This window comes from Alternaria incomplexa, assembly GCF_024043165.1.
Source record: "Alternaria incomplexa strain BMP 0042 chromosome Unknown scaffold_5, whole genome shotgun sequence".
Taxonomy (NCBI): Eukaryota; Fungi; Ascomycota; class Dothideomycetes; order Pleosporales; family Pleosporaceae; genus Alternaria; species Alternaria incomplexa.
This window is the reverse complement of record NW_026249854.1, coordinates 1,870,426-1,893,573: the sequence shown is the minus strand read 5'-3', so window position 1 is coordinate 1,893,573 and position 23,148 is coordinate 1,870,426. Positions and strand designations below refer to the sequence as shown.

At 52.4% G+C, this 23,148-nt stretch overlaps 7 protein-coding genes across 7 annotated transcripts; 3 read left to right on the top strand and 4 right to left on the bottom strand.

Annotated features, from left to right (window-relative positions):
* Positions 1 to 229: 229 nt before the first annotated feature.
* J4E90_004536 (uncharacterized protein) lies at positions 230 to 1,997 on the top strand (the record flags this gene model as incomplete). Its single annotated transcript, XM_051434101.1, has 2 exons — positions 230 to 507; positions 623 to 1,997. 2 exons carry the CDS (start codon positions 230 to 232, stop codon positions 1,995 to 1,997), a joined length of 1,653 nt encoding a protein of 550 aa, XP_051292619.1.
* A 1,082-nt stretch (positions 1,998 to 3,079) lies between these two features.
* Positions 3,080 to 4,453, top strand: J4E90_004535 (uncharacterized protein; the record flags this gene model as incomplete). Its single annotated transcript, XM_051434100.1, has 1 exon — positions 3,080 to 4,453. One exon carries the CDS (start codon positions 3,080 to 3,082, stop codon positions 4,451 to 4,453), a length of 1,374 nt encoding a protein of 457 aa, XP_051292618.1.
* Positions 4,454 to 4,777: 324 nt separating this feature from the next.
* On the bottom strand, positions 4,778 to 5,376 carry J4E90_004534 (uncharacterized protein; the record flags this gene model as incomplete). Its single annotated transcript, XM_051434099.1, has 2 exons — positions 4,778 to 5,281; positions 5,338 to 5,376. 2 exons carry the CDS (start codon positions 5,374 to 5,376, stop codon positions 4,778 to 4,780), a joined length of 543 nt encoding a protein of 180 aa, XP_051292617.1.
* Positions 5,377 to 6,404: 1,028 nt separating this feature from the next.
* J4E90_004533 (uncharacterized protein) lies at positions 6,405 to 7,513 on the bottom strand (the record flags this gene model as incomplete). Its single annotated transcript, XM_051434098.1, has 2 exons — positions 6,405 to 6,919; positions 6,973 to 7,513. 2 exons carry the CDS (start codon positions 7,511 to 7,513, stop codon positions 6,405 to 6,407), a joined length of 1,056 nt encoding a protein of 351 aa, XP_051292616.1.
* A 2,453-nt stretch (positions 7,514 to 9,966) lies between these two features.
* J4E90_004532 (uncharacterized protein) lies at positions 9,967 to 13,117 on the bottom strand (the record flags this gene model as incomplete). The annotated part of the gene is made up of 2 exons (XM_051434097.1): positions 9,967 to 11,820; positions 12,320 to 13,117. 2 exons carry the CDS (start codon positions 13,115 to 13,117, stop codon positions 9,967 to 9,969), a joined length of 2,652 nt encoding a protein of 883 aa, XP_051292615.1.
* Positions 13,118 to 13,632: 515 nt separating this feature from the next.
* On the bottom strand, positions 13,633 to 15,172 carry J4E90_004531 (uncharacterized protein; the record flags this gene model as incomplete). The annotated part of the gene is made up of 3 exons (XM_051434096.1): positions 13,633 to 14,278; positions 14,352 to 14,811; positions 14,911 to 15,172. The coding sequence occupies 3 exons, from the start codon at positions 15,170 to 15,172 to the stop codon at positions 13,633 to 13,635; spliced, it is 1,368 nt and encodes a 455-aa protein (XP_051292614.1).
* Positions 15,173 to 15,617: 445 nt separating this feature from the next.
* Positions 15,618 to 22,668, top strand: J4E90_004530 (uncharacterized protein; the record flags this gene model as incomplete). The annotated part of the gene is made up of 2 exons (XM_051434095.1): positions 15,618 to 20,942; positions 20,995 to 22,668. The coding sequence occupies 2 exons, from the start codon at positions 15,618 to 15,620 to the stop codon at positions 22,666 to 22,668; spliced, it is 6,999 nt and encodes a 2,332-aa protein (XP_051292613.1).
* Between the last annotated feature and the right edge of the window lie 480 nt (positions 22,669 to 23,148).

The following is a 23,148-nucleotide window of genomic DNA, read 5'->3' as shown; positions in this document are numbered from 1 at the left end:
TCGCCAAACGCAAACCTGCACGGACCATAATAGTCATGTGACTGAAGGTATAGCCTTGGGTTGGGCGTGTAGGCCAAAGCATTCACCCAAGTTCGGACCCCCGACTCTTCTTCGCGACGCGTTCAACGACAGTGTTTCTCTCCTCTCATCCAAGCCAACTCAACCCCATTAGCGCAAGAATCCAAACCATGCATAGAGAGACTGCGATACCGACGACACGACCTTCGGTATGGGACAGAGTGCGAAACAAGCGATGGCCTCTGATACGCACGAATTCCAAGCTCTCGCTAGACGATGGAGGCGCGCGACCAAAGCCAGGAGGGCTCAAACGAATGCTAAGCTCACGTTTGGGAACGAGCGTAAAGACTCCACGGCCTCGGTCATCCTGGGCATGGGGGAGGGGAACCGTCCACGGTGCATCAGAAGAAGCGGTACCATTGACTCGCTCGAGAATCTTCCTACAACGAACAACTTCAGCCACCACCGTGGATCGAATACGGCCGCCGAGTCATTACGTCGACTACAATAGAGTCCCACTTGCTTGTGGCCGTCGACGGCCTACATCGAAGAGTAGTATAGTGGCTCAAGCTTCCGAAGGAGTGACCCTCGCGACAGTCTACAGCGACGACGGCGAACCCTCGGGACGCGAACACGACCGCCGGAACTTCAAAGCCATTCGAGGCATATCGCGCGCAGCCTTGGAAGAAATGGGACTCGATCTCGTCGATCCTGAGAGGAAGTTGTCCCCGGGCAGCTGCCGCGTCACACATCGAACGGAGGGCTCGTTCCATCATGCAGTCTTCTTAAAGGTCGAGCGCGATGACGAAGTTCCGCAGGAGTACGTTCTCAAGATACCTGCGCACGGTACACCAAAAGAGTGGGGTATGAACGACCGTATGATGTTGGAATGTGAAGCTCAGTTACTGAAGCATATCCGCCACCATACAGACTGTCCAGTACCAGAGGTTGTCGCATACGACGGCGGCCTACAGAATGCGATAGGCGCGCCGTACATACTCATGAAGAAGATCAAAGGTATAGCGGCGACGGATCTGTGGCTCGGTCAACCCTACAGGATGTTCAAATCTGACGATCTGCACCTTGAGGCCGACGACCCTTCTCCGGAGGTCGAGCAAAAGCGCGTTACCTTTCTGCGCTCACTTGCGCAAGCTATGAGTCAACTTGCTACACTCAAGTTTCCGTATACTGGCGTCCCTAGCTACGGGTGTCCGGAAGATAAGAACCCAAAGTTCATCGCGCCGGCCTGGCGGTGGCACTGCAAGATGCACATGGAAGAGCCGACGTCTTATGGATCATTTGCGTCCAACGAAGCCTTTTTCGCCGCTGGCCTCGACAGACTCTGTGAGCCCGAGAACCCTGATGATAGCGACGGAATGACAGAGCTTGGGGTTCAGATAGTGATGAGGATCGTACTGTCTTCGGCTCCGTTCAAGCCGTCCACACCCTCACAGGGTGAGATCTCTCAGGCTGGGTACGGTAGCCACACCGTGCCGGTACGCGAAACATTTGTCATCCGACATGATGATCTCGACCTCCAGAATATCCTGGTAGATGAAGATGGTAATGTGGCTGGCATTATCGACTGGGATGCTTGCGCAGCGGTGCCACGCTGCATTGGCTACACATCCATGCCTACCTTTCTTCGTCGCGACTGGCTCCCAGACTACGGCTTAGGTCGGCTGCCACATATGACTTGGGCTATCGAGCGCTACCGCGAGGTATACACCCAGGCTATGGAGGGGTTCTGTGAGTCTTCGGATGTAAACTTTACGCGCAAGTCCGCGATGTATCAGCTGGTGTTAGCGGCCTTAGATAAAGACTTTCGGTGTAGGGATGTTGTGAAGCTGCTGCTGAGGGAAATGCCTGAGTACAGACGCGTTGATGTGAATTCGTTTTGTCGGAAGCTGGGGCAGGGTTGGCCGGCAGCTGAAAAGGCGTTGAGGATGAAGATGGCGGAGTTGTTGAAGCCGGAGTAAAAGCGATCCGTATGCGCAGCCCGTATGACGTCGAAGGATCTTCCAAGAGATTCATTATTTTATGGTATTCGAACCATGTCAACGCCATCTCGATGGTGATGGAAGATGGCCCCGAAATTCCACGTGCTGAGTCCAAACTGTCGTTGCTATGGGGTCTCTTATCGCAACGACCGCAAGCTTATCAGTGCTCAACGTCATCGGTACCGAGCACGTGCCGAGCTCTCACCCCTACGTCCCAACGTTCTTTCTCACGCACAAACTTCAACCAACGCATCGTCAGATCCGGCCCAAACACACCCCGCATCGGTGAGAGTCATCAACGTGCGATAATCGTATTGCCCCGCAACGGCCGCCAACAATCGATAAACTATTCCTGTGCCACGCTTGGGCCAAGTCGCGTTACGGTGCGACCAAGACGGATGGCGGCTGTCCAGCTTCTCAGCCCTATCTTACGCGAGCCTCTTCTCGTAAAGCTTACAGGCAGGATCGATCTAAGTATCTCACGCGGTACATGATGAGGCGATGATACATCAATAATGTACCCTTCGAGAAATAGCACTACCACACCTGCAGGTGCTGCCGTGTCATCGCGCGTCCTTGTCCGGATGTAGTACCACTCGGTGTAATACAATGGGTATAGCACTACCCTAAGAGCATGTGCCGAGCTGGTGTTGTAGCTCTTAGGTTCTCGAACAGGTCTCGGCTCATGTTCATTGGGATCGGCTACCAGTTAGGACGTGCTCGACTGCATTGGCGCGCAACAAGCCAGGCATCGTGATCCGAAGAAGGGTGTGCGGGAAAAGCAACGTTTGTTGATATAAAACAAACATAGTGAGGACACATTCAGATACGAACACCACCCACCAACAGTCGCTTTTGCCTTTATCTTCTTGCACCTATTGTGTGCTCTAATATCCTAATATCTAATGTTTTCACACGCAAAGGCGGCGGCTGCCTTTCTGCCATTTCTCTACTCAAACACCCTCGCTCAGGGCCAAGGATCATGGGGTCCAGTAATCGACTTTCCGATCATTCCTGTTGCAGCATATATCGTTCCGGAATGGCCGACTCCGACTCGCATGATGGTGTACTCGGCATTCTCACCGAACGCCTTCGGGGGTGAACGTGGTCTCACTCAGTTCGCGGAGTACAATTTGGTCTCCGGACAGATGACTACTCGTCAGGTTGCTGAAACCAACCACGACATGTTCTGCCCTGGTATGAGCTCCTTGGCCGACGGAAGATTGGTGATCACAGGAGGAAGCAATGCGGAGAAGACAACCATATACCAACCGGAGACAAACACATTCGCTCCCGGACCGGATATGAAAGTACCCCGTGGCTACCAAAGCAGCGCTATCCTCTCCAACGGAAATGTCTTCACTATTGGTGGATCTTGGAGTGGACCAAGAGGTGGAAAGCCAGGAGAGATTTACGACCCGGCACAGAACACATGGACACTTCTTCCTGGTGCTGCCGTCGAGCCGATGTTGACGACCGACCACGAGGGTATCTTCCGCGAGGATAACCACGCCTGGCTCTTTCCTTGGCGCAACGGCACCATCTTCCAGGCTGGGCCCAGTAAAGCGATGAACTGGTACTACACCGATGGCGAAGGAGGTGTCAGCCCAGCGGGCATCCGCGACGATGTCAACGACGCCATGTGCGGTGTCCACGTTATGTACGATGTTGGAAAGATTTTCACTGCAGGTGGAGCCCAGTACTATGACCAAGCTCCCGGTCTCGCAGTCGCGCATTTGATGGAAATCAACTACGTGGGCGCACCGGTGACGGCTGAACGAATCGCCGATATGCATCACCCCCGCGCTTTCGCAAACATCGTCGTTCTTCCTGACGGCAAGCTCCTGATCACTGGCGGACAGCGTTGGGCTGCAGGCTTCACAGACATCGACCCCGTCTTCATCCCCGAGATGTTTGACCCCGCAACCAAGACCTTTACCGAGCTGCCCGCTGAAGCCATTCCTCGTAACTACCACTCCGTTTCTATCTTACTACCCGATGCCACCGTCTTTAGTGGAGGAGGAGGTCTCTGCTGGGATGACGGAACCGGTGGACCGTCGTACCACTGCAAGGATACGGTCGACCACCCTAACGGCCAGATCTTCACACCAGCATACCTCCAAACCGGCGCTCCTCGCCCGATCATCGAGAACGTTGCTAACAGCATCGTCGCCCCTGGCGGTGAGCTGAGGGTCAAGATGCAAGGTTCGGCCGACGGTGTGAAGTTCTCTTTCATCAGGATTGGAAGTGTTACACACAACGTCAACAGTGATCAGAGGCGAATCCCGCTCCAGCCCAGAATCGAGGGTGAAGAGGTTGTCTTGCCTATCATGAATGACTCTGGTGTCGTGTTGCCGGGAGCGTGGTATCTGTTTGCTGTCAGTGCGGAGGGCGTGCCGAGTGTGGCTAGGACTGTGTGGGTCGAGAAGGTTTAAGTTTGATGCTGCATTTAATTTAGTGACGACAGATGAAGATATCTAAGTAGATTCGTAGTAGTGTTAATACAAACCATGATACCAAATCAACACATGTGTCAAAGTGTAAAGGATAGGCACTGTTGCGGAAGATTCGGCATCGAGAGCTCATTGCTTAGTGAGCACTCTGAGTGACTGACTTCTTTCGGTTCATATCAAGAATGTAAGAGCTATGGACGACATAATTATTATTAACCAATATGTTGACCAGTATACCTCGCTGGCTAAAGCACATTACCAACATGACGATGGAGATGCTCGCTTTAATGCTTCTACGAAGAGAACCTACAGAGGTCCTCTCTCCACGTCCTTGTGTGATCCATCCACGCTTCCATCAGAGGAGCCCTCTTTGATCGCATCTTTCTTCTCCTCAGCCTTCGGTGCCGGTGCCGGTGGCGGAATCTGCGCAACCCAGAACACCGGGTATCGCCGCTGAACATTATTTCCCATCATTGCCGTAACCAGCACAACGGTCGACGACAGCAGCAAGACCGGCAAGAAGTACCATCGCAGCGCCCAGATATGCTGGTCAACACACGGCATGAGCGCTGTTGCTCCAGCAGGTGGATGAGTCATCTTAGTCAGATGCATGACAACGAGAGCGATAGCTGTGGCCAAGGCAGCAGCGAGCCATTGCAGTCGTGGGTAAGGATCTTTCTCGAGGTCGAATTGGAAGATGGTTGCTATGATGACTCCGACTAGACCGCTGAAGAAGTGGCCGAAGATTAGGGAGCGTGGTTGCGAGAAGGGCACGTCGATGGCGCCGTAGCAGAGGATTGCTGAGGCACCCTACAAAAATGTTAGTCCTCCTCAATATCAGATATACAAAGAGTCGGAGAACTCACAAATGAAGCGATGATTGGTGGTACGGCGCGACTTCTCATGTAGTCTGTATGCCCAAATATAGCGAGGATGACGCTAAGCCCACAGAAAGCGCCGATGAAGCCCCAGACACAGACGACCCATGTGCGAGCAGCTGGTGCTGCTTTTGTTCGGTATCCAAGCCAGTGGCTGATAGGTTGTGGAAGGCGTGCAAGACCACGCTGGATAACGCGCTCAACGGGCACAAGAGGATCCCATATCGGCATCGTGGAGGCGGAAGATGCCTAGTTTACGCACGCGGCGGCGACTACAACAGATACTCGAAGAGAACGTCTGAGTTAGGCCAGTCGCGTCGAGGGCTATCCAGTGCCAATATTGGGATGTAGTAGTGGTAGCGATGTCAAGAAATGGAAATGCGGAAAGAGAGAAAGCTTGATGAAAGCATAGACGCGGTAAACAGAACCTAGGGAAGGGAATAACCACCGGTGGGACGTCACCATCGCGGATCGAGCCTGGATCATGCACCCCGGACTAATGGCGCGTGCCGATTTAGTGCTACTAATGACCGCGGCATCACGGTTTTTGAATTCACGATCTTTGTTGATGCCACTGTTCCTAGGCATGGATGGTATGCGTCGATACGCAGACAACCAGATCTCTGGCCCTGCTGCTACACCTACGAAAAGGCCCTGCAACAACAGCGAGGCTAAACTCTGCGCAAACAAACGCGCAAAAGGAAGGCTTCCGCAAAGTCTTGACGATGGTTTGCGAAAATGCGGAGTAAGCGGTTTTCTGTTAGTAATAATCCGAGATTTCGCAGAGCTTCGGGCGAATGTCGCCGAAGTGCGGCATCACCAAAGTCTTACTCCCCACACTTCTGCGAAAGTCACTTTCCAGCTCGTTTGGCTCAAAGTTGTTGGTATTATGATGTATGTATGTTTTGGAATCATGTAAAGAGGCAGTTCGTGCCAATATATGGTCTTAGAATCCGTGGAGACCGGGACCAACCCTCGAAAACGCCAGAGCGCCGCGCTAAAGCCCAAGGATATGGCATGCATCCCAAATGAAAGTCGTAACATGGTCGTCGCGATTAGACAGCCTGCCAGGTATTACTATTCGGATCCTTTGGCAGGCTATTGTTTGAGCCTTTGGTACCCAAGGCGGTGGCCACCGAATCCACCCTAACATTTCCCTTCACTTTCGTACTATCCGCATCATTACTATTCATATCCTCTTCATCATCTTTCACAGTCGGTAAGCTCATGTCGGCCACGAAGCTCGGCTTGGTGAGCTGGTGCTCCTTCAATATGCCCATCTTCTTCAACCAGTTCTCAGCAGGGCTCTTGAGCCAAGGTAGCGAACTAGCGATTATGCCGATCTCTTCCTCGAGTTTGGCCCACAGTGAAGGTACGATGGTAGCTTGCATCACGTCGCCTTGGCCGAAAGTGGTGAACGTTGTCATCTTGGCGCAGTTTATCGCGGTTGCGAGGAGACCGAGGGCCATGAGGAAGCCGATGAGTATCTTCTCGGATTGAGAGCGGTTCAAGGTGCGGATCAGCCGGATTGGCATGAGTGAGAGTGTGAGATCCATGGCGATGTAAATGCCTATCAAGCGAGTCAGTTGGGTCGTATATGAGTAGCACCTCTGGAGGTCTTACCAGCAATGACCCATCCGTAGATGACGATGGGGCCCAGATCCCAGCATTTGGAAGAGATACCGGTATCCCAGTTCGAGCTGACGGGTGTGCATTGCGCAAATTGGATGACGAAGTAACTCCATGAGATTGTTGTTTGTAGGCCCATGATGAAGTACAATGGCCATCGCCAAAGCCTTTCAGTCCCGAAGCGCAGCAGTGAGCACGCGACAGAGAGTCGTACAAGCCAGAGCGTAAGAAGCCATACAGTTTGGAGGGCGAACTGTAGCCTCAATGTCTGCTTGAGCGTCTCGGGTGTGAAGGATGCCGCTGGTTTGCCCCATCCGTATGCCGTGGATGCGATAGCCAAACATATGCCGATCAAAGAAAGTGGTTCTGCGACAACGATGATCCAGTCATCGAGAAACAGTTTCCCAGTCCTCTGTATCCGTGTGTAGATGCGTGCGGTAACCAGGAAGAGTGCGACAACGCCGAAAGAAACGACAGGTCCAAGGTAGATGGCGGCTTTGTTGGAGTATGGCACCGCGGCCATCGGGTCGGCCATCGAGTGGTGGCGTATCGTGGGGTTTGACCAGAAGGTGAGGATACGGAGGAGTCTGGGGTATTGCAATTGTCTTGCACGCTACGTGCGACTAGTTGTCATGGGCTTCGTGAGATACTCAAGGAATCCTCGTATGCTGCGATACCACCAAAGCTACACACCCGTCGACGGACAAATCGTGACCGGAAGCCACGGATAGACAAGACGAGGAGACGAGGAGACGAACAGGCAAACAAGAAGAAAGAAAAGCCTAGATACCCTAGGCTTGTAGAGGTGTTGAACAAGTTTAAACTTTCGCACCTCGGGATCCGGCTCATCGACGCTATATACGGACCGCTGCAAGCACCGTATTTCCCGCCATTCTGACATGCGACAGCGTGGATTGATGAGGCGCCCGGCCATATGTCCTGTGAAGGCTACCACCTGCAGGAACAATAAAGTTCCAAGCAAACCTTCCGTCCTTCAGCGCGGAGACGAACTTGCGCAATGCAGATGCGGTGGGGAGGGAACCGTTGCTTTGACACGGCAGATGGGCCAGGGCCCTCAGGCATCCATCGTCAAATGTTGGTTGCAGATGAGCCGTTTACCACGCGACTGCTAGACTAACCTGGGTCTAGGCGCTCGCTCGGCTGGGTATAGTGAGGCTATCGCAAGCGGGTAGTGGCGTGGCATGATTCACGTACCTGGAGCTGCTGAAGCAATGGCTTCGTTTTTGATGGGTGCATCGCCCCTGAGTTGTTCAGCTCCGCGAGCAGGTTTATGCGGTAGATGCACGTCAACGGCGAATGCTGCAAGTTTCGACCCCGGATTACTACTGTCGCAATGACTCTAGCAATCAGATGAGAGAAAGAGGAAAGACGAAAAACCTGCGCTGCCGCTTGCTACGTCTACTGTGTTGCAGCTGCGACAAGCTGCACATCTCCTACTCGAGAATCTAGCCATCGGGATATTCATTCCCTTCGCGGTGATGTATTCCGGTAAACTACTCGGTTTCATCGCTGCGATACCATCGACTCTGGCCCTGGTCCAGCGGCAGTACGTGCGTACCGTGTTCGGTGCGGCCTCTTTCTGATCTGAGGATTCGCAGCTGAGCGCCGCCATTGGCGGCATTATAGGAGTCTGAGTCGCAACAGCATCCATAGGGATGATCAGCCCCAATGCGAGTCAATAAGTTCGGAAGGATCGCATTGCGCAAGCACTGCAGGATGATTGAATTCTGGTTGTTGGGAACTCTTGGAATTGAGGATTGGCCGCCACAACGGGCGGAAGACGGCGGAAGACGAGAACCCGGATGCAGACTGACTCGTATCGATAGCCCAGCGAACTGATGGCTCGCACATCGCATTCAGAATTCTGGTAGCATGCGAACTATGTGGTAGCAGAACCAGAGTCCCATATGCGCCATCCTTCTTGCATGCTGCAGGGCCGCTGGCGTTCAGGCTATACGAATGTCTGTAACACGCCAGGTCAGCCACCGCATGAAAGATTACTGATGGAAACATGTAAGCCCAACTTCGGGCCTTCTTCTATATCCCTCATTCCCTCTCCAAGAATAGGAGTACATCGATGTAGAACTCCAATGGTCGTAAGCTTGATGAGATGCTTCCGCGGTATCTGATTGGTCTATGACATCATGCCCCTCACTTTAGCGCAAGCACGCAACCTGCATTGAAACTCTATCGCAAGATCGCAACCGAACATTGATCATCAACCACATCCTAAACTCAATCCGTTACCCATCCTCCGAAAACCGATTAGAAAGCTTTGCTATGGTCGAATGTCCAGAGTGCGGTGCAGGGGCTGATTTGACGAAAGACGGTGCTTGGGCGCATTGCGCTTCCTGTATGTCAACGCCCCTGATTTTGTAGACATTCATGCTGAGTTGTTATGAGGCAACACGGTTTTTGAGCCAGGAAAAGAAGGTAGCCACTACAAGGGCAGCGGAAGCGGGTCTGGTGACAAGGAAGAAGAGAAGAAGAGCGACGCGAAGGATGAGAACGTGAAAAAGGATTGAGATTAAGGGGACGAGCTTGACTTCGAGCGTGAGACGTTTAAGAATGTTGATGTATGTTCACCCAGTGATGATCATGGGTTGTACGCAAAGGCTGGACCTGCTTACAGTACGAATGAAATCGCTAATGTAATGACAGACATACAATATACGGCACATGTGTATCTCGCCCGATGTCCAGCAATGGTACATGATCGACGAAGATCTCTTCTTGCGCCTATGTCATCTTTATCTACGTGATCCTTTCGCTCCAATGGAGTAGCTCATACCTGAGCGATACGATCTCGACGTAAGAAAACGTAGATTTATCCTAGCCTTCCACAGCGATACGTCTTGTCGGCGGAGACCGCAGATTTCCGCCGGCATCAGCTGTCTCAACATGATCTTTTCGACTTCGCTAGCAACTGTCAGTTGGTTCATTCTATCAGTGAAAAATACTGTGCACTTACGCATTGCCCGAATCAGGTTTGTTCTTAACGTCATATCTGGTCAAGGTCTCCTCGAGATAATCCAGTACCGCTACCGCGGAGTACTGAGATGGGAACAACTGCTTGCAATCTTTTGATTGGCAGTCGTGTCGGGTCTTTTGTCCGTGGAAGTACTGATCCTTTGGATAAATAGAGGACACTTTACGCGATTTCCTACCGCCGACTCCCCCGGATGCTTTTGCCGGATCGTATTGGACGCGATATGGGCTAGAGAAACGACTGAACTCTGTCTCGACGACCTTTCCCAGCCCGTTTACCCACAGCGTAGTAGCTGCGTACCCAACAGTCTCACCGAATGTGTCATTCAGCGCATTCAAAGCGTTCAGTCGAAGTTCTTGAAACGTGATTGTTTGCTCGGCGAAAAGGGAACAGCCACCCGGTGTAGAGGTTAATGAACGGATTGTGACAGTGCGATCACCCCAATACGAAGATGTCTCCAAGAGTAAGGGCAGCACGCTGATGCGCAGGTCTTCCAAGGCGGTCGGATCGGCTAGGTCGAACTCCAGCACAACGCTGAGCTCTTGTGACTTCTCCAGCTTCCAATGGGGCGCTGACCACCGCAAGGGTCCTGATATCCCATGGTAGTTCTGTCCGGGATCCTCGGGAGTTGTAAATGTACGGCGTAAGATGCGAGCGAGTTTGCTAAAGTTAGCGAACGTACTGCGCTTCTCCCTTGAATGTAACAGCAATGTGTACGATGCGGCTTGTAGCAAGCTTGCCCAACAGGTCTCATGAAGCCGCCTGTTGGCGTAAGTGAAGTTGATTGGCAAGCTCGTGTCGACATCAAGATCGATGCAGATTTTCTCCCGCTCACTGAGAACCTCGGAAAAGATCTTGGAGAGTACGGGATGAACGGGTAAGGTCAGCAAGGTAGGGGGTGTCGGCTTTGTTAAGGTGAGACACCGTCCACTATCCTCAGCGGCAAAACGGTAGATATGTTGCTCGCGATCGAGTGCAAATCGACTTGGTGCGCCAGAAGGGGGTGCTCTACCCAAACGGAACATACCGCCGGAGCCGTCATATTTAATTGCAATCTCGAGCATCTGACTGCGAGATGCCTTCAGCATCACTTGGCCTTCGAGAATACACCGCATGACCCGGGTCATCGCTGGAGGATTACAGACACCCCGGGAAGCTCCCTTGTGTTGCAAATAAGCGACCTCGATAGCGAGGCGGTGGTGCCAGAGGAATCTCAAAAGTATGCCGACCTCAAACACGTCGTATGTGTACGGGAATGACCATATATCGAAGTTCGGGGCCCACGGCCTACTCGTAATGTCGAGTACAACTTTACGGACCCAATGAACCTGCGAGCCCAGTCGCTGGAAGAACAGTACAGCAACCTCTGCCACAGTCGCCTGACTACGCTGTGAGTATTGGTAGCTGTTCGGAGCTATGAGGAATGTGTTGTTGCTATAAAAAGCTGAAGCAACATCCGAGTAGATAGTTCGACATGTCAGAAGTAAGCTCTTCTGAAGCTGATGTTTAGTTTGGAGCACGAAGCTTATGCGCTCCGAGCTGTATTCGTAATGTCGACGGGAGGTAACCCAGACGGGCTCGGAGAACTCGACAAGAAACCCAAAGATCTTATTCCGAAGCTCGGCGGGCAGAGTGACGAGGGAATGTTTGCGCGGATCTGCGGGCTTCGAGTTGCCGCCCGATAGTGGTAAGGGGACTATAGGATGAGCCTTAGTGAGGGCGTTGAAGGCAGTCGAACGCTTAGTTGCCATGATGATGGCGTTCGTCGATGTGAAGCGATGTGGTTGAGTGTCGTGGAGTGCGCGTAAAGTGTCAGTCAAAATCTGCAAGTCCTTAAGTATATCCAGGGTGGAGAGAACACATGGGGCTATTCAAAATCACGCCACACTGCAGCCTTGAGTCTTACAACGCAATGGACCGTGCCCTTTGTCTTCCGACGCAGATAGTGGCCCTCACGACTTCACTACCTAGGTACCCAGACGAACGGGAAACCCCAGAGTGAAATCACAACTACGAGGGTTGGGGAATACGCCTTCGAATTGTGTAGGCATCACTAAGTCTCTGTGTTCAGACTGACTCCATTCTTAGATAGCCCAAATGATCGTATGCCCCACGAGGTCGCTCAATCGAAGTGCTGACAGGCGTTGACCAGGTTATAGGAGGTGCGTTTGCAGAAGACGTTGCATCTGCGTGTGGAGTTGCACTGCTCGGAGCGGTGTTGTCGGAGTCTCGGTTACCCATGGCGTGGAGAAGTGAGAGTGTAGTACGCGAATGTATACGGTAGGCGCATGTGTCGAAGCGACGAAATGTAACACTGGATGTATTGTGGACGTTAAAAATTGTGGTGTAGGAGTCAAGAAGCGTGATGTCTTTTTGCTGTTGTTGTTCCTGTTCCGACTTTGCCAGCACCTGCTCGACAACTTCAAAGCGAAGGAAGATGGCTGCGGGTGGAGCTCTTAGATTTCCGGCGATACAGGCGACGAACCCAGCTCCAAAGCCAAATAGATGTGTCGTCTTGCAGCGCCAAGCGCATCGGGATGAGGTGTATTTTGAGTCGAAAAACATGACGGCAAAGTGTGGGACCATGTGGTGGGCATGGATAGTCGTGGATCGGCGTGTTCGTTTCTCCCCGTTCTTGATCATGTGGAGCACGAAATGAAATTTGGTCATTCCCTTTAAGATCTCGTACTTCTTTGCATGACGCCCCGTTGTGTACTTGAGCTTCGGCTGCAACGACTCGTGGTCAGACATCTCTCCGTCCATCATAGTACCCTCATCTGTATTTTCCACCTCTTTCTTTGGCATCTTGCTGTGTGAACGGCGTGACATCTTTCTATCGTCTGTCTCCAATACCGGGACGATGTCACGGAGCTTTTGAACAAGGTTGTCGCTGGAGGGCTTCTCTTCCAGAGGGATCTTGACATCTTCTTCGTTGAATGCAACATCGAACTGGTCGTAGACGTCGTTGAAGCCTGGCAGATGGGCGGTGTCTCGGCTGGCATTGGTAATGGCGGCTGTCAGCGGGTGTGGGGTTCGATTCTCAATATCCCACTGGGGGAAGTATTCCAGATTGAAGTCGGTCAAGAGGAGGGCCGCCCCGACTTGCGCGCCCAGATGTTGCATCTCCATCCTGATAGATTGCATGGGTAGAGAGCATCGCGATTGTTTGGTAGAAATAGTCTTGATCCTTAACCTTCTCTTGGAATTGCTCTAGCTCTGAGTTGCTGACGTTGGTAGGGGCCGTGCAGGTTTTCTGGAGGAAGCCGTGCAGAGCTGAGTTGAGGTCCTGTATATGCCGCAGCCTCGGCACCAGCTCTTCCCGGTAGATGACGGCAGCGTCCTAGCCGATCTGCTTTGCTATGCAACGGAAATGATGACCGTGAGTAGCATGAATGTGCAAACAAGTAGACTGCCCGGTATCGCTGCCAGAAAACCGATTTGGTCACAGAAGGTCTTGCCGACTACGATGAGAGTAAGAGCTCCCCACAACAGGCTGTGCCGACGATGTAGCCTCATCGCCTCACCAAGTAAGAGTATACGAAAACCAATGATATACTGAAGCAAGGCTTGATAGGGCAGAATATATCGATAATTCTAGTTGCTGGTGAGGAAACAATAAAGGCACACACATGTGATTGCCAGTCTTAGTACGTGCACTTTCCGCAGTACCCACAGTCTTCAGCAGAACACGCAGTGTAGTCTGGCTCAGAACCTGAGTCGTCGTCGCCACTGCCAAACCCATACCTTGCATCAACATCGACACCGCCATCATTGTATTCGTCCTCATCCGAAGCATCATCCTGAGTAGAGGAGATATTAGTCTCCGTCTTCTCCCATCTGTCGACCAAGTCTGCAGGCAACGCGTGTACGCCGTCGCCATACTGTTTTCGGATCTCTAGGCGATCCGCTCCGGGGCAATACACTTCGAGCAACTTGTTTGTGCTGCTCTTGGCGATGCCAACGATCTCATTGAGTAGTGTTGCGAAGCGGCGGATGCCGTCTCTATTCTCTCGCACCCAGGCTCGCACATCGCTCTTGACATCTTGTACCTGTATATCTTCGAAAAGGCCATGGCCGTCGTGGTAGGCCACGATGAAGTTGGATATCTGTTTCATCCAGAGCGCCGGGTAGATGTCGGTCATGTCGATAGGTTTCTTGTATTTGCCTGAGCGTGTCTTCAGGTCAAATATGGAGTGATGCGGTATTGCAGATCCGCCGTGTTCGATCTTGAGCTCTTCCAGCTTACCCATCGCGTTGCTCGGCGGACGGCGGACGGCCGATGGCTGCTTGCTGGAATGCTTGCAGAAGCTCATCTTGGTCCCCAGAAGTCTGTTCAGGTGCGAAATGCCGAACTGCAGGGGACTCGTCGATGTAACCATCGCTCTCGAAGCGTACAAGGCAGTCCAAGCCGCTGAACTTGTATCGTACGATGCGCTGGTGTGTCTCGGAGCCTTTGACACTCTGGTCCCATGTGGTGTATGCTTCCGGAAATGTATGACCAAAGCCTCTGATATCCTTGATAACTTCCTTGGGGTCATTCTCTTTTCGTATAAAGAAGACTGTCTCGCCGATGACCTCGATGTTGAACCGGAACGCTTTGTCGATACCACGAGCGAAGCGCAGGAGGTTGCCAAGGGTGCTTCCGCATGCGAAGACATCGGTGTTCGTAGCGTCGAATTCGGGGTCGATCTTCGTAATAGCATGTACGACGGGTGCCATTGGGAAGTCGGGATACTTTGCAGCATTGGGGTCGCGAAAGTACTGTCCGTCGTCTTCCTTCAAACGCTGTGGAGCGTGGAGTGGTGTCCAGCGAGGAGGTTTACCTAAAACTGTCAGCTCCATCTGGTTTGCAGACTACAGCAAGATGAAAGCGTGCAAAGTGGGCGGGCTAATGTCCATGTAGGCACAAAAAGAAGCCTTACCTGGAACGACGATGGTAGGTACTTCGTCGTTGAGCCAGTTGTACGACGCGACATGTTGGCAATTCGATATCTCCGCCGAGTCGATTGGTTTCAGACTCAGATCGGAGCTGCGAAACACTTTCACAGGGTCTCCAAGCGGGTGTGTCTGGAGATCCGGTTTTGGCTGCTCTCTGTTCTTTGCGAAGTGAGGCGCTCTTCCTCCGCGGCCTCGCCCTCTGCGTGGAGCCCAGCCGCCTCTGCCGCTGCCTGAAAACGAAGCCATATTGCGGAAATGTACTGACTAGTTTCGAAATTGTGAATTGCGAGGCTGAGTTATGCGCTGGATGGAAAGCGACACGCCGGCTTCAAGTATGGCATGCTGCCTAGACAAGGCTGAGTTCGTGTGGCGCTGTTTGCTCAACATGCAGGTCGCACAGCGCATGTCTGTAGGCCTCAATTCGTCCAGAGCTCACCAGAACATGCAGGCAGACAAAGATTGATGCCTCGCCGCATAAAAACCTGTGAGTCTCTTCCAATCATTCGCACAGCCCGTTATCAGAGACTCATCGCGCATGCGCTGGGGTCTGGTGCGACCTCCCGGCTACCCATTCAGAAACCTCAAAAGAGCCAAACGCCCCCCTGAGAGCGATAGAATATCGACAGATATCAGCTTGTCTTGATAGATCTTTTCTCAACGGTTCATACTTCACACGATACAAACCTCAAAAATGGCGGACCCAGACGCCGCAAAGCGTGCCACAGGGCTGACGAAGCTCTTCAACGCTATCATCCACGGTCATCGCGAGATTAAGACGGCGGGTGATAGTAATCGATTTTTGGAGGCGTTGTGTGCTCAGGAAGACGCGTCGAAGTGTGTTGAGTGTCTGATCGCGTCTTCGGCAGGGCTAGCGGCCGTCGGCGTTGCCTTCCGCACCACCGGAGATAGCGCGTTCCTCAACGGCTGGGCAACCGCCGTCATCAATCATCTGGCCCAGCCCCCTGTCAAGCAACTCTACGGCGGCCAATTCCTACAGCGCGTCCTCGAACAGATCGTCCAGCCTCCTACATTCTGGAACACCTTCGTGAGCGCGCATGATGGTCACGTGCTTTCCAGCGATGGCACTCGCGCGTTCGCGTGGCTGCTACTCGAGCTGCTATACAGTCGCTCTGAGGACATTCCAGATGTGCGAGATGTCGCAGAACGCGTCACGAAACATGGCACATTCATCAATTCAGATTCGCTAGATATCCGCAACATTGGGCATAAGATCAAGCATGTCCTTGACAGCACATCTGATCAGACCGTCGATGGCCCAGGCGGGCGACACGACAACGATTTTGCGCAAATCCACAAGATCAAGCTCTTACCAACGCCAGATGAATTTGCATCTCGCGAGCATCCATTTTACAGACGCGCTGATTCTATCGTATCTATCACGCCGGAGAGCCGCGGTCTTACCCACGTCGACAACCAATTTCGCCTGCTCCGCGAGGATCTTCTCGGCGAGCTACGTAACGACTTCCAGATTGCTAGTGGTCAGAAGAAAGGGCGACGCAAAGTGGTTCTCGAACATCTGAAGTATGCCGGTATCGACTGTGGACCAGAGACGAGACGCAAACCTTGCTCGCTGCAGCTTTTCTGTCCGGACGATGTTCCTCAGCTGCGCAACGTCAAGGCAACAAGCCGCAAGAAGTTCCTCACCGACAACAAGAACGTCCTGAAGCATCAGTCACTTGGCTGTCTCATTAGCAATGGCAACATTGTTGCATTCGCAACTGTGGACCGTGACGAAGATCTCCTTGCGAAGCAACCTGCTGTTGTCGTGCTGCGAGTGGCCGACGCCAGCTCGTTTGGCAAAGTTCTGATGGCATGCAAGCTCCAATCGGATCTTTGCTTTGTGCAAGTAGATACTGCTGTATTTGCCTATGAGCCTGTCCTGAAATGTCTTCAGGATCTGACTGAACTGCCACTGGAAGACCAGCTTCTCAGTCTTAAGCCAGACTCCGCGGAAACCCCGTCCGGCATCCAACCGACAAAGACTGTCAACGCCATTCGCGACCACTGGGAAGAGGACCTCCAAGATATCATTGGAAGCACTCATCCAATCAAGCTCGACCAGGCCCAAGCAGAATCACTGCTGACTGGGCTAGTCAAGAGAGTCAGTCTGATCCAAGGCCCACCAGGTACTGGCAAAAGTTTCATCGGAGCACTCATCGCAAAGATCTTGCACGATCGTACCAATGAGACGATGCTCATTCTCACTTACACGAATCATGCTCTGGATCAATTCTTGGAAGACATCCAAAAGGCCGGCATTCCTGCTAGTTCGATCGTCCGGCTGGGGTCAAAGTCGAATGCCAACACTCGCGCACTGACCATCAGAGAACAACCAAATAACTACAAGATGACGGGACAAACGTGGACCATGATCCAAGAGCAAAAGTCAGAAGCGGAATCTTATCATGACGCACTAGTCAGGAGGATGACATCCTTTGCGTCCATGCGGCTCAACGAGCAGATGCTCCTCGACTACTTAGAGTTCTCGGATGATTCAGAATACTTCGATGCGTTTGTTGTGCCCGACAGTAAAGACGGTATGACAGTTATGGGGAAAAAGAATAAACGCATCGACAAGTACTACCTAGTCAGGAGATGGGTCAAAGGAGAAGACGCTGGCATCTTCCTCGGTGATGCGATGCAAACCTATCCACACGTTTGGGACGTTCCGCCGCAGACCCGTCTTGGACTCCAGGCGCAGTGGAACAAGACGATACTTGAAGAGCGGGTCGCCGAAATAAGTACACTTGCCCACAAGTACAACAAATGTCGTGCCCAGATCGATCGACTATTCCGCGAGAAGAACTTCCACGTGCTCAGCCAGAGACGCATCATCGGATGTACTACCACAGCAGCTGCTATGTACACTGAAGAGATTCGCAAGGCCTCACCAGGCATTGTTCTGGTGGAAGAAGCTGGAGAGATCTTGGAGAGTCATGTGCTTACAGCTCTAACTCCAACCACGAAGCAGCTCATCCTGATCGGCGATCACAAACAGCTGCGGCCAAAAGTCAGCAACTATGCCTTGACTGTAGAAAAAGGAGATGGCTACGATCTCAATGTCTCTCTGTTCGAACGTCTAGTGCTAAGCGGAGTTCCACACACCACGCTCAGCAAGCAGCATCGTATGCGCCCTGAGATCTCGTCCCTCGTTCGATCACTCACATATCCGGAGTTGGAAGACGCAGAGAAGACTCAAGGTCGACCGAACTTACGTGGTCTTCAAAGCAACGTTATATTCGTGTCACATTCGCGCCCTGAGCTCAACGCCGTCCAGATTGCCGACAGCCGCGATGGAGGTGCTAAGTCCAGCAAGGAAAATCTGTATGAGGCCGAGATGGTATTGAAATGCGTGCGATACCTCGGTCAGCAAGGCTACGGCACGGAAGATATTGTGGTACTGACACCCTACCTGGGTCAACTATACCTGTTGATGAACACTCTGTCTAAGGACAATGACCCCATTTTAAACGATCTGGATTCCTACGAGCTCATCAAAGCGGGTCTGATGACGCCGGCTGGCGCGAACATTTCCAAACGCAAGCTTCGCATTTCAACTATCGACAACTATCAAGGTGAAGAGAGCGATATCGTAATCGCATGTCTCACACGCAGTAACGATACTGGGGATATCGGTTTCATGTCGTCTCCTCAGCGAGTCAACGTGTTGCTATCACGAGCGCGAAACGGTTTGATCATGATCGGCAACGCAGACACTTTTATGAACAGTCGCAAAGGCAAGGAAGTATGGGTACCGCTTATGGACCAGCTGAAGCGAGACGGCCATGTCTACGACGGCTTTCCTGTCAAATGCGAGCAGCATCCCGAAAAGACCGCGCTTCTGACTGAGAAGGAACAATTCGATACGGTGTGTCCAGACGGCGGCTGCTCTGAACCATGTGGCAAACTACTCAACTGCGGACTGCATGCTTGTCCCCGTCAATGTCATCAGTTGCAAGACCATTCACGAATGGATTGCAATGTCATCATCTCCTCAACATGCCCTAGTAAGCACAAGACCACTCGAAAGTGCCATGACAAGGCGCCAGCTCACTGTCGGAAATGTGAAGCCGAAGTGCGAGCCAAGGAAAAGAAGCGGCAACGCGACCACGAGCTAGACGAACAACGAGAGGCCAAACAACGTGCATATGCCGCTCGTTTAGTCGAGATTGAGGAAGAGATGGAGCACCAGAAGCGCCTTCTGAAAGAGCAGGCCGAGGAAAGAGACCGCCAGCAAGCGCTGGAGCAGAAGAAGCAAGATCTTCGCAACCTGCAAGAGAGGGTCAAGAAATCCAAAAACGCTCCAGTGCCAGCACCTTCGACATCTACTACTACGCCGGTCCCACCATCCGATACTGCCAAACAACAAGGCGATAAACCAGCGCCAAGTACAACGACTGATCACCGTGACGATACCCCGACCAATGACGAATCCACGTCGTCAGATTCGGACGAGGACCAGCCTGATTGGGACAAGAGCGAAGCCAGAGATGATTGGGAATGGCAGAAGAAATTTGAGGGTGCGGAAAACGAAGCTCTCGACTCTCTGGTACCTATGATAGGGCTAGAATCCGTCAAGCAGCAGTTCCTCGCGATCAAAGCTAAAGTTGATACGGTCGTACGTCAGGGCGTATCACTTAAGGGGGAGCGTTTCGGTGCTGCCCTGCTAGGCAACCCTGGAACAGGAAAGACGACGGTGGCTAGGCACTACGCTAAGTTTCTGGTTGAGGTAGGAGCTTTGCCTGGTGGCCATTTCATTGAGAGCTCCGGATCAGCTCTTGCGAACGATGGTGTGTCCGCTTGCAAAACCCACATCAACGACATACTCCAAGCAGGAGGTGGTGTGTTCTTCATCGATGAAGCATATCAATTGGTATCTGGAAACAGTCCCGGCGGCAAAGCAGTGCTGGACTACCTGCTTGCTGAAATGGAGAACTTGACTGGCAAAGTCGTATTTGTTCTCGCAGGCTACCACAAGCAAATGGAAGCCTTCTTCTCCCACAACCCTGGCATTCCGAGCCGCATACCAATCCGAATGGAGTTCCAGGACTACGAAGACCGCGAGCTACAACAAATCTTCTGCCAGTACATTGACAAGAAGTACTCCGGACGCATGAAGATCGAAGACGGCATGAAAGGCCTTTACGTACGTATCGTTGCGCGGCGCATTGGTCGTGGTCGCGGCCGCGATGGCTTCGGTAACGCCCGCGAAGTCCAGAACAAGATCGCTCAGATTACCGAGCGACAAGCCAAGCGTCTACGTAAAGCAAGAAAGGCTGGCACGATGCCGGATGACTACCTTCTTACCAAGGAGGATCTGATTGGACCGGAGCCTTCGTCAGTGCTCAAGAATAACGCGGCGTGGTCAAAGCTACAGAAGCTTACTGGTTTGACCTCAGTCAAAGAGTCGGTACGAGTTCTTCTCGACGGGATACAGACCAACTACCAGCTCGAACTGAAGGAGAAGCCTATTATCCAGTATTCGCTAAACCGCTGCTTCGTTGGCTCCCCCGGAACTGGAAAGACCACCGTGGCCAAACTCTACGGTCGCGTTCTGGCTGACATTGGGCTTCTTTCGCTTGGCGAAGTCATCGTAAAGAACCCAGCAGATTTCGTCGGGAACGTCATAGGCGGCTCAGAAGCCAACACAAAAGCCATTTTGGCCTCTACTGTTGGTAAAGTTCTCATCATCGATGAGGCTTACATGCTTGCTAAAGCTAGCGGTCCCAACGGCGGTGACCCTTTCAAAGCTGCAGTCATCGATACCATCGTTGCCGAAGTTCAGAGCACCGCAGGCGAAGACCGATGTGTGTTGCTGCTGGGTTACAAGGATCAAATGGAAGACATGTTTCGAGATGTCAATCCCGGCCTTGCGAGGCGGTTCCCACTCGAATCCGCTTTCGTGTTTGAGGACTTCAATGATGCTGAGATTCGTCAGATCTTTGACTTCAAGCTCAAGGGGATTGGATTTGATGCGAAAGACCAAGCCAAGAAGGTAATGTCGCGTATCACTTTTGATACATCCTTACTGACACGTTTCGTTCTAGGTCGCCATGGAGGTCATTCAACGCGCGCGCAACCGCCCAAACTTCGGCAACGCAGGCGAGGTCGATATACTCCTGGATCGTGCAAAGGCGTTACATCAGAAGCACATATCCGCGGGCAAAGTCAAGCAATTTGGCACGTTCGAAGCCATCGACTTTGATCCTGATTTTGACCGCGGCACTCGTGCAGCCACCGAAGTTTCGGCCCTATTCCAAGATGTCGTAGGATGCGAGGAACTGATCAAGCAGTTCCAGGGTTACCAAACCACGGCCGCCAACATGAAAGCTCTTGGAATGGACCCTCGAGAGCAGATACCTTTCAACTTTCTCTTCAAAGGACCGCCAGGCACTGGCAAGACTACCACGGCTGCAAAGATGGGCAAGATCTTCTACGACATGGGCTTCCTTAGCCAGGCGAAGGTGGAAGAGTGTTCCGCTACCGACTTAATTGGCCAGTACATTGGGCACACTGGGCCAAAGGTTCAGAAGCTCATGGAGAAAGCTCTGGGTAAAGTTCTCTTCATCGACGAAGCCTACCGTCTTGCTGAAGGTCATTTCGCCACCGAGGCAATGGATGAGCTAGTTGACTGTCTCACCAAACCCAAGTATGCGCAGAAGCTCGTCGTCATTCTGGCTGGCTACGACAAAGATATTGATCGACTGATGAGCATGAACCCTGGACTCACTAGTCGCTTTCCCGAAACAGTCATGTTCAAGCACATCGACCCAGAAACATGTCTGAAGCTTCTTGTCAAAGTTCTCTCGGATCTGCAGAAGAAAAAGAAAGCGCCGCTCGACCTTTCCGTGATCGATCCGCCGTCATCGCAACTACGCCAGCAGTTACTGGACCTATTTGGCAGGCTATCAGTCCTGGAGTCCTGGGGTAACGCTCGCGATGTGAAGTCGCTTGCCAAGAGCATGTTTCAAGCACTCATCTCCACGGCTGTGCGTCCCATCACTAGCCTCGTACTCACTGAATCTATTATCATCCGTACTATGGAAGACATGATAGACGAACGTTCACGGCGGCATGCCGCAGCAGGCACGAGCCGGTCAGGAAAGCCAAGGTCTAACCGCCCCATGCCCCCACCACAGACTCAGAACCCAACACCGCCTAGTGCGCAAGGCTCAAACACCTCGACAAATACCGCAGCCCCGCCACCAACAGCCGGGACCAATACGGACAAATCGGAAGGCGACAAGCAGCCAACGGAAAAGAAGCCCGAACCCGCGACTGAGCCTGAAGACCCGTTCGCTTCTATCCTCAAAGTCAAGCGCGATGCCGGTGTTTCCGACGAAGTATGGGAGCAACTCGAACGCGACAAGCACGCCATGGTGGCCAAAGAAAACGAATACCGCCAACTCCAAGAAGAGAAGCGACAGTACGAAGAGCAGATCAAGGAATTCATCCGTGCCGAGAAGGCAGCTGCCGACGAAGCGGAGCGACGCATCCGTGAACAAGCGCGTATAGCAGCGGAACTTGAGAGACGACGTCGCGACGAGGAGTTAGCGGCTGTCGAGAAGGCGCGACAGAAGGAGATGGAGAGGCAGAAGAAGCTGAAGGTAATGGGACGATGTCCGATGGGTTATATGTGGATCAAGCAGTATAGCGGGTATAGATGCGCTGGTGGAATGCACACTCTGTCTGACGCCCAGATTGACGCGTACTGCCGCTGAAGAGAGAAGATGGGTAATTGTATACGGCAAAGCGAAAAGTTGATTATGCATTTCATGTTACTCGTCCATAACTGAAAGCAGTACAAGGAAATACTATTTCTCATACATTATTCCTCCGACCATTCACCACAATATTCCCCCAAATATCCATTCTCCTCAACGGAACACTCGCGACATTACACTCCTTCGCCAAAGCCGCAGCCGAACCCACACCCTGCCCACGCTTATCCTCAAACTTGTCCATTCGTGGGCTATCAGGCCACTAGAAAGTCGCCATGATATCGCGACTAGCCGCAGCCATTTTATTCGCTTCCATGAGCCCGTCCGCCCTATCTCCACCCGCCTCTCTCCCAAATCCAAATCCCTGCGGCGACAACGGCGTATCATCTTGGGGCTTGATACTTTGCCCGTAGAACACCAGTGGCAGAATACTGTCTTTCCAGATAGGCACGCTATGCCGCCTTTTCCAATTCGTAACAT